General features: G+C 41.9%; 1 protein-coding gene across 1 annotated transcript; it reads right to left on the bottom strand.

The window, feature by feature from the left end:
- Positions 1–357: 357 nt before the first annotated feature.
- On the bottom strand, positions 358–9,842 carry FAN1 (FANCD2/FANCI-associated nuclease 1). Its single transcript, XM_006878282.1, is given in 3 exon segments — positions 358–581; positions 2,337–2,477; positions 8,618–9,842. Coding segments are annotated over 3 exon segments (1,590 nt in total).
- Positions 9,843–11,076: the final 1,234 nt, after the last annotated feature.

The raw sequence follows: 11,076 nt of genomic DNA, 5'->3' as shown, positions 1-11,076 counted from the left end.
CAATAAGAGTTATGAATTTTAAATGCACAAAGAATTCCAGTTATGGTAAGTAGTTCTTCCAGCCTTCTTAATCTAATTGGAGTTAAAATAAGTTCTTATAATTGGAAGAAGTGCCTAATCGATTACAAGTTAACATGCACCATTACGATTTTTAAGGAGCTCTGGTAGCGTAGTGGTTACGAATCGGGCTGCGAACCGCAAGGTCAGCAGTTCAAAACTACCAGCAGTTCTGGGGCGGGGGAAGTTGAGGCTTTCTGCTCATATAAGGATTCACAACCTCAGAAACCTTATGCAGTTGGAACTGACTCCACGGCACATCACCACCACCAGCATACATTGAGATTTTAAATGTTTTTACTATAACACCAGTCAGTAAAACCTTTTTAAAATCACTGCTCCAATGCCAGGCGGATTCTTGCCCCAGGTGAAGACGGAACGCTGTTTGGCCAATTTGAGAAAAGAATCGACCAGCTGTTGCTTCTGTCCATTGGGATTTGCCAGGTGGAAGAGCTTTGCCAAGGATTTTACTTCCGGAGCAGAAAGTAACTCAAGCACTTCAGTGAGTTCTTGCAATTCAGATTCTAAAATGGTTAAAGGAAAAAGTAGTTAAAAACCACTTCTAAGAGTCTCTAAACAACCTTCATTTACTTTCGAAAGAAGAACACTTAGACATGAATTAAAAGAAATTCTACTGCAGACATTTTAATTAGCTGGCCAAACCAATATGTAAAATTAATAGCTCTTGAGAGTCATAATAGTTTCTCACTAATAAATGTAAAGAAAAGTTGTGAACAAAGTACAGATGAATATGGTCAGTGTGGTGAGGACAGTCCCCTTTAAAGGTTACTATAGATTGGAGTCACGTGGGGCTTCAGGATAAGGTACTGGACAGCAAGGTCACTTTGAAACCCCCCAGCTGATCCTCGGAAATCCTACACAGGGTCACTATGGGTCAGAACTGACTCCACAGCACTTAACAACAACAACAAACTATATATTGGAATTCCTGTGGTGAAAATGATAAATACTCTCTCAATTACTAAGGAGCTCTGGTAGCGTAGTGGTTACGAATCGGGCTGCGAACCTTAAGGTCAGCAGTTCGAAACTGCCAGCTGCTCCGCGGGAGAAAGATGAGGCTTTCTACTCCCGTAAAGATTTACACCCTCGGAAACCCTGTACAGGGTCGCTATGGGTCTGAACCGACTCGACAGCACTTAACAACAACAACAACTCTCAATTACTAACGGAAAGATTGGAGGTCCAAATCCACCTAGAACTATCTTGAAAGAAAGGACTGGTAATTTACTTTTAAGACGTCAGTCACTGGAACCACTATGAAAACACAATTCTACGCAAACACACCCGGGGCTACCAGGAGTCCAAATTAACTAGACAGCCATTGGTTTCCTTCTGATTCCAAAATGTTCAACCAGACCACGTAACCAGCACCACGTATAGCGCTCACAGAACGGGGGCTGTGCAGTTTGCAAAATCCACATAATGGGCACGTTACTTGTGTAAAAAAAAAAAGTAGTCAACCATTCTAAAAGCCATCAACCAATAAAATGTAACACCTGTATGTGTAAGCATGTTTGCTGTTTGTTGCTGACTGCTGTCAAGTCAGTTCCGACCCATAGCGACCTGGTACAGGGTTTCCAAGGAGCAGCTGGTGAGCTGGAACCACCGACCTTGCTGTTCAAACCAACTTTGCAATCCAGCGCATTAACCCTCAGTGCCACACCAGGACTCCCATAACACCTGTATGTGTATGCAGTAAGGGTAGATAAAGTTTTGAGAGGCAATATTAAATACAAATCAATCAGCTTTATTCTATCATAAAGAAATCTGAAATGGATTCCATCAGTCATGATAACAATTACTACTGAATCCTAAGAATCTTATCCCCATCTCTTTTTACCAGACCCATGTAGACAAGATGAAAACTATTCAGTGGGGACTCCTTCTGGCTAAAACGAGAGACTGAGGAAAGACACTTGCAGTCTTACATACAACTTCTGACCAACAGCTGCAATAAACTTAAGTAAAATAATGAAAACCACTAGCTTTCCTTTGTGGCATGCGTCTACATGTTATCTCCAGGCAACTGTATTGCCCTAAATCTGTGAGTCAGGAAAATAACAGCCGTGAGTCTTCCATTATTCTAATATTCTTATGCTAAGAATATCCTTAGCATCACATGAATAATGTGTTTCCTAAAAACTGTCATTGCAGAAAAACAATTCACAATTCACCAGGCACCATCGTGGAGACGACATCACACTAACATGAAGTTCTTCACACAGTATTGTCATAAATTGTCCTTTATCTAACCATACCTGTCTGGACAAAGTCGGCTGCCTTCAGTTCTTCGATTACAGGTGTTAAATCTGGGGCAATCTCTTCATATTCTAATTTATTCACTTTAATCCAGTTAAATTTACGTTGAAAAAGTCGGACATATAACTTCTGACCATTAGCTGCAATAAAGTCAAGAAGCAATAAAACCAATAAAGTTTCTTCTGAAATGCAATATACAAATACTTTTTTTTTTTTTAAACATTCAACAAATTGTACACCTTGTTTCATTACAATGATTATAAATCCCCTCCATGTACCATCAGTTAACAGTATTTCTCTCTATTCACTTTAGCTCTTTTTTTTTTTGGTAAACACTCAGGCATGTATAATAATTTACACCACCGAACAGCATATTCTGCAAGTCTGCCTCCTGACCGCCAGCTCTCAGTACCTCTCTTTCCGTGGATCTAGAGTCCTCAGCTACTCCCTCTCTCCATGTCCCCATCTCTGCCTCCATCTCTGGTATCACTACTTCTCTGGATAAGGTCCTGCACTCCACTCCTGCTCTTCTCCCTTGGTGGTCCTAGGGTTCTGTTTCTGGATTAACTACTTCTAGATTAACTGTAAAATTAATTACTCCCCGTTTTTGTTGTAAAACTTCTACCTTTACAATTGTTACAGTCACAATTAGTCATGGTAACAATTACTCACTATTGAATCATAAGAATCTTATCCCTATCTCTCTTAACCAGACCCATCTAGACAAGATGAAAAGTATTCAGTGGGGACTCTATCTTCTCTCACACACTCTGAAACTAAACTCCGCCTTGAAACCTTGTAAGCCAGTCACTTCGTGCCATTATCACCCCCTCATTTTAGGTAGCCAGTGTCTAAGTTGCCCGTCCTTATCTATCCTGTGTACAGAGGGGATAGCACTGATAAGTTAAGACTCTTTTGCTCTCTGTTGGTATTTTGAGTTATTACCTCCATGAGGATACATCAAGTTCACCAAATTTCAGCAATTTACCCTAGTTTCCGTTATCAAAAATTGTTTATTTGTTTTTATTTTTATCTTCCTCTAGTTGAGTTCTGATTATCAAGCCATCAAGGCTAGGTCAAATGGGTACTATCTGCAAGTCTGGGTGTTCTTGTATAATTTAGTTTGGTAAACCTAAGGATACTCCATTAGAAATACACATATGCTTACTGAACTGGTCTTCCAAGAAAGTCTTTTTCCTACTTTGGAAGATGGGATTGACTTCAAGGAGAAAGTCCCTGTTGGGTCAGGCCCTTGGCCCTTGGACCATGACCACAGGATGCAATGAACTGCTTGAATTGTGGACAAATCCCTGATCCTTAAGGGGTCAGTGACCCTCGGATGAAAAGACAGCAGCGGGGCTGGGGAGCATACAATAACACCATCTCCTGAAAGCTGATGGAAAGATTAAACAAGGTAAGATATTCCGTGTGCTATATGCCATTTCAAGAAATTCAAATATTTGTAATGCCTAATACTGGCGTGGCGTTGTGGGCTAATTAATGCATCAGTCTGCAAAGTCATTTGAACTGCAAGGTCGGTGGATCCAGTTCACCAGCTGCTCCCTGGAAACCCTATATAGGGTCACTATGGGTCAGAATTGACTTGACAGCACTTAACAACAACAACAACTGGTCATTTCAGAACTTCTAAAACCCTAGTTCCCCTACTTTCTTGCCACCAATATTTCTCCTCTTTCATGAGTCCTCTCCAGAATTCTAGTTATCATGCTCTCTGATTTTTAGTTTAATATGCATTCTTTTTGTTGGTAAAAAGAAAATCTGAAAGTATCATCAAAAACCTATCTAGCTTAGTAGGACAACAATCTCTCTCTAGCTTGGTGATTTTGGTCAAATTACGAAATCAACCCCTCTGGTCAGTTTCTCACCACCTGTCTGTCAGTTTGTTGTACTGTGGTGACTTGCGTGTTGCTGTGAAGCTGTGCCAGCAGTATTTTAAATACCATCAGGGTTACACCCATGGTGGCCAGGTTTCAGCTGAGCTTCTACACTAAGATAGAGCAGGAAAAAGGAGAGACAGACTTCTACTTCTGAATGTTTACCCACCGAATACCTTAAGAATATCAATGAAACACTGTCAGATAGCACCAAGGTATAGAATACTGAAACATTAAGACTAGCACCACAACGCTGTCAGAAATAGTGCCGGAAGACGAAACCCTCAGGTTGGAAGCCATTCAGAATAAGACTGGGGAAGAACTACCTCCTCAAAGTGGAGCTGACCACGAAGACTCAAATGAAGTAAAGCTTTCAGGACCTTCATTTGCTGATGGGGCACAACTCAAAATGAGTTGAATGCAAACATCCATTAGTAATCAGAATATGGAATACTCAAAGTGTGAATCCAAGAAAATTGGAAGTTGTCAAAAATGAAATGCAATGCATAAAGATTGATATTCTAAGTATTGTTCAGTTCCGTGGAGTCAGTTCTGACCAATAGTGACCCTGTAGAGGGTTTCCAAGGAGCAGCTGGTGAGCTTGGACCACTTGTGATTCAAACCAACTTTGTAGTCCAGCACATTAGCCCACAGCACCACTATAAGGAATACCAATTAATGCCACTATTATTCAAATTTGCACCCCCACCACTAAAGCCAGTGATGAAGAAATTGAACAATTCTACCAACTTTTCAGTCTGAAATTGATCAAACATGCAATTAAGATGTATTGATAATTACTGGTGATTACAATGTCAAGGTTGGAAACCAAGAAGGATCAATAGTTGGAAATATAGCCTTGGTGAAAGAAATGATGCTGGAGATCACCTGATAGAATTTTGCAAGACCGATGACTTATTCATTGTGAATTCCTTTTTGAACAACATAAAAGACATTTATACACATGGACCTCACCAGACTGGATACACAGAAATCAAATTGACTACATCTGTGAAACGAAACAGTGGGAAACCTCCATGTCATCAGCCAAAACCAAGCCGGGGGCAGACGATGGACCAGACCAGACCATCAACCAGCTGCTCCGCGGGAGAAAGATGAGGCTTTCTACTCCCGTAAGGATTTACACCCTCGGAAACTCTGTACAGGGTCGCTATGGGTCGGAACCAACTCGAAGGCACGCAGCCACAGCCAAATTCAGGCTAAAGCTGAAGAAAATTAAAACAAGTCCACAAGAGGCTAAATATGACCTTGAACAGGAAGAGACCAGCACAGAGAAAGCTGCTGAAGAGTTGTTCGAAGAAAACTTCCCTAACATCATGAAAGATGAGAAGATAAGCAGACAAGAAGCTGAATGAGCCCCAAACAGAGCAGATCCCAAAAGAATATCACTAAGGCATATCATAATCAAACGTTACAAAACCAAAGACAAGGAAAGGATCCGGAGAGCAGCTCGGGAAAAATGAAAGATTACCTACAAAGGAAAACCAGTGAGACTAAACTCTGATTTCTCAGCAGAAACCATGCAGGCAAGAAGGCAATGGAATGACATATACAAAACTCTGAAAGAAAACAACTGCCAACCAGGAATCAGATACCCAACAAAGCCGTTCCTCAAATACAACTGCAAAATTAGGACATTTCCTCATATACAGAAATTAAAGGAATCTGTAATGACCAGACCAACTTTACAAAAATATGCTAAAATGTGTTCTTTGGACTGAGAACGGACAACAACCTAAGGTCACCATACATGACAACACCACCCAGAACTCAATCCATATAGGTTGTTTTTGTTAAGTGCCGTTGAGTCGGTTCCGACTCACAGTGACCCTGTATAGGGTTTCTGAGGAGCGGCTGGTGAGCTTGAACCGTTGACCTTGCAGTTCAAACTGACCTTGCAGTCCGGTGCATTAACTCACAGTGCCACACCAGTACTTTTCAATCTACATATAGAAGTATTTCAAGTAAAACAAAGCTATAAAATGAAAACAGGGAACCAGAGACATTAATGTAAAGTGAAGTCAAGTGCAAAGCAAAAAGAGGGAGTAGTGTAGTTAATAGTGTAGAACTTCCAAAAGACAAGGAAGTCAAGTGGATTTCAAAATAAAATGAACTATTTTAAGCAGGGAAATTACAAGGCAACCTCAAACTAAAATAACGCACCTGCACACCAAAATGAAAAGCGGAAGATTAGAAAGATTTAGTAAACATTAACACAACAGAAATGAAAATGAAAAGAAAACCCACAAACAAAAGGAACTCAGCATAGAAAATTATGTGGAAGAAAGAATCCAGCATTACCACAAAAAAACACACACACACAGAAAATGACAATACTCAATTCATACCTATTGATAATTGCACAGAATGTAAATGGATTAAATGTACCGGTCAGGAGACATAAAGAACAGAATGGATAAGAAAACGAGATCCTTCTGTCTTCAAGAGACACATCAAAAAGATGGGCACAGACTGAATGCCCATCACCAAAAGAATGGTTAAACAAGCTTTGGTACATACATATAATGAAATACTACCAACGCTGGATACTGATGAATCTGTGAAACACCTCACAACATGGATGAACCTGGAGGACATTATGCTGAGTGAAATTATTATTGTTGTGGTGGTGATGTGCCGTGGAGTCGGTTCCGACCCATAGCGACCCTGTACAGGGTTTCCGAGGCTGTAAATCTTTACAGGCGCAGAAAGCCTCATCTTTCTCCGGCGGAACAGCTGGTAGTTTGGACACCTAATAACAACAACAGTCTGTTTCCCTGTTAATGGATTACACCTTTGTATAGCTTCCAACTCCAAAACAGCATACTTATGTTTTGAAATGTCAACATTTCTTTTTACTTTCAAGCAGAAAAATCAATTCACAGAAATCCTTATCACATGGAGACGTAGCATAAATAATTCTCTTTGGAAAGCTGAGTATAGTAATATGCGGAATTGTACTTGGAAAACTATTAGTACTTCTCCACAATACTGAGACCTAGTGCCACCAACCACTCAAAAAAAACCCATTCACATTAATGCCTTCAGTTCCCAACAAAGATCTGTGGCTCCTCTACATGACAGAGCTGTGTGTGATGTTTTATGCATGTCCCCTGGTGGGAATTGCACAAGTGGAGTAGGAACCAGTATGAATCCCCAGAAAAGTATTTCTCATATGTCAAAAAGGCAAGGGATGCTACAATCATAATTCACTGTGTGAATTTTAAAACAAAAATACTTTTCTTAAACATTCGTTGTAATGTTCAAGTTTTTTTTGTGTGTGTGTGGTTTTTTTGTTTTTTTTTTTAATACAATGAGGTGTCAGACAAAGCTACATATTATTAGAGGGCAATGTGGCCCCCCACTAAGGTTTTCCTATCTCTGAAGGGCATTAGCCAGGCAGCCTTCAGGGCCAACTGGATTTGCATCACCAAGTAGCTTTTGCTGCAAACCAGCACTAATGGCTTGCAGCTACCACTTGTTGCCAAAGACTGGAGGCACAGATTAACATGTTGAATGAAGTGTACCAATTTACCTTGAAAGTTTCCATTGCCTCCACACCCTGTCTTGGTAATGGTGTGAAACTAACAAAACCTCATAATCAGTCTGATGATATGCAGGAGTGTAAGGAGCTCTGGTAGCGTAGTGGTTACGAATCGGGCTGCGAACCTTAAGGTCAGCGGTTCGAAACTACCAGCCGCTCCGCGGGAGAAAGATGAGGCTTTCTACTCCCGTAAAGATTTACACCCTCGGAAACCCTGTACAGGGTCGCTATGGGTCGGACCCGACTCGATGGCACTCAACAACAACAACAACAAAGGAAGGCTTATCTACGTCAAGCTGTACTTTTAAAATATAGAAAAGGTTTACAAATTTTGCATTTGAAATTGCATTTAAAATTTGCATCCATCACCTATGTGTATAAATGAAATGTCACTGTTTGCATTATAACCAAACAACTGCTTATCATGCATGGTACTGCAATAGTAAACATCACTGGAACATACAGCCTAGTTGACAAACACATCCTTACAAATACAAAACTTGTATTAGGCTCTGATTTGAGTACGATAGTATACTGACAAGGAGTCCTCAGCACCTTTGTGGGTGACACCTGTCTAACTGCAAGGTCAGCAGTTTGAATCTGCCAGTAGCTCTGAGGGACAAGATGAGGCATTCTGTTCCAGCAAAGATTTACAGCCTCCAAAACCCTGTACGGGGGTGGGGGTGGGGGGGTGGCTATGAGTCAGTGATATACTCACAAAAGCACAACGATTCCTTCTGGTCATTCAGACTATCCCATCACTGATAATAATAACAATAAATGGGAAACAAAAACTCAAAAGCATATAGGTTTAAGGTACCTGATAATTGATAAAAGTTACTTATAATTTCCTTCTCGTGTTCATCAAAAAGCATCAAATCATCTTCATTCTCAAGAACAGCTTTCAGCACCACAAGGAAACTTTGAAGGTAGTAAGGATGTTTTGGGGGTGTTTCGGCTGTTGTGTCAGGAACATCACAGCTTGGGCCCGCCTCCAAAGGAGCATTGTGAACAGTTTCATTCCTTAAGCCACTGTCACCTTCCAGAGCAACATCATTTGTGGAAGTCTGAGACTCTGCTTTCAAGTCTGACAACTGGGCTCTACTTTGATTAGCAACAGTCAGTGTTACTTCTTTACAACGACCTGCCTCAAATTTTTTACTATCTACTCCTTTGATACTTTCCTGCTTTTCACGACTGTCTTGTGACATAGACTTTAAATTATTCCCCAAAGTTACATCTGAAGAAAACAATGCAAAGGAATTATCTGACAAGCCAGAGATGAGGTCTGATTCCGCACATTCCTGGGTAGCTTTCTGGCTGTCAGCTTCCATTATTTTACTGCTTTCTACGGTACATTCAGAAGCATTCTCTTCTTTAAGTGACTCACACCCAAAAACGTTTTCCTTTTGAGAAAAGTTCTCCAAAATTTCATCCCTGTTTTCAATCCCTGAGCAGTTGTCAGCCAAGCTTTTAACCTCTGTGGATAAGGAACTGCTTGGATCTGTAACTCTGTGAGTCCCAAACTCTGTATTCTTACCGATGGCTTTTTTAGCCATTCTGTATTTACTCGACAATTTGGATGCCAGGCTTCCCAAAGGAATGACTTTCACAGGCCTACTCAGCTCAGGCTGACTTCTGCACATAAAATCATCCTTGCCTTTAAAGTAGGAACTGATCTGTTTTTTGCTCTTTGGAGCTGAATCACCCGGATCAGGGCTTAAACTCCTCTTTGGCGATGACTTCATTGGAGTTACGGACTCTAAGGCATTGTTGGTTAAATCCACTGTGGACACACTTGGATTCGGTAAGTCAACAGGAACTGGACATGTCCGAATGGCATCAGCTTTATGAGCACACATCTCATCAAGGTGCCGGCTTAAGTCATATCTCGGTACCATAGTACTACAAACGGGGCAGGCAAGTTTGGCAGGTGGCGCATTGGTGAAGTACGAAATAACAGAATTCGACCCTTTTTTTTTAGTTTTGCTGGTTGATAAACTTCTACGAGGTCCTTTTTGGTCAGATTTTGCTCCTGACATCATGTGTATTCGACAAAACTGGGTAAATATAAGAGATTTATATCAACGGTTTACTTTTACTCTCTTGACCCGCAAGAATAAAACCTGGAATTCCATTTGACTTCAGGCTGCACAGTTAAATGATTCCGTCTTTCCACAATATAAAACATGTGAATTAACATATTTTGGAGAAATGTTTCAACAACGAGACGATGAAACTGTGAGCCTGGGAGAGCAGCTCACGGATGCAATCTCAGGGTGTCGCCCCCCATAAAATCGCGGCGATGGGCATCGTAGGGACAATTTCCAAGATCTCTTTAGGGTCCAGATCCTTTGGTAGAACTACTGCACGTTTTCCCCGGAGACACAGTGACGTGTGATTTGCATAAGTGACGTCATCTCGCTCCGCAGGCCCTCACAGTGGAGGCATTTCTGGACACGCATCAATGCCACCACTGCACCGAGGCCGACTTCCCCTTCAGGCAATGTTCGCCCAGAGACTGCACCTGCGGCTACGGACCGAGCCCCGGCGTCTGTCCTCCCAGCTGCCTGCCCGCCCTTTCTGCCGCGTGCTCTTCCTGCACCGCTTGGTCTCCCAGCTGGGGGCCGCGGGCAACTCCAACTAGGCTCCGCGCGCTCGCGCTGCCAGGCATTCCCAGCCGAGCCCCGCGCATCTGCTCGCCACAGGCTCGCCGAGTAGAGGCCCGAGTGATCGATCAACTTTTCCTTTTCGCCGGTAGAGAAGCGCGTGCCACGTGACACGAAATGTTTCAGATCCAGGAGCGAGGATAGTGAGCTGAATGGAACTTGGTGGCAGGGCAGGGGTGATGGTTGGGTGGAATCGCTAACTTTATGGAGGATACATTCTGGTGGAAACAGAAAAGAGAAGAAACAAAAATAAGCAAATTATGAAATCAGAGAGCTAACAGAATCACATACTATAAGGCAGAAATTAGCAAGCTGTTTCTGAAAAGGTCCAAACAGTACATACTTAGGCCTTGCAAGCAAATTGTATCTGAGAGTTTAATAATCAGAGGCACTGGGATGTGGGTAAATAAATGTGTCTGACAGTGCAGCTTTGTTAAATACCGTGGAGACCCTGCACCGGGTTTCCAAGGCTGTAAATCTTTACGGGAGCAGAACGCCTCATCTTTCTCCCGCAGAACCGCTGATAGTTTGGAACTGCTGACCTTGAGGTTGGCAGCCCGATTCGTAACCACTACGCTACCAGAGCTACAGTGCAGCTTTTGTTGTCAGG

This window comes from Chrysochloris asiatica, unplaced genomic scaffold (genome assembly GCF_000296735.1).
Source record: "Chrysochloris asiatica unplaced genomic scaffold, ChrAsi1.0 scaffold00184, whole genome shotgun sequence".
Taxonomy (NCBI): domain Eukaryota; kingdom Metazoa; phylum Chordata; class Mammalia; order Afrosoricida; family Chrysochloridae; genus Chrysochloris; species Chrysochloris asiatica.
Note: the sequence above shows the minus strand (reverse complement) of the source record. Positions and strands in the feature narration are given on the sequence as shown.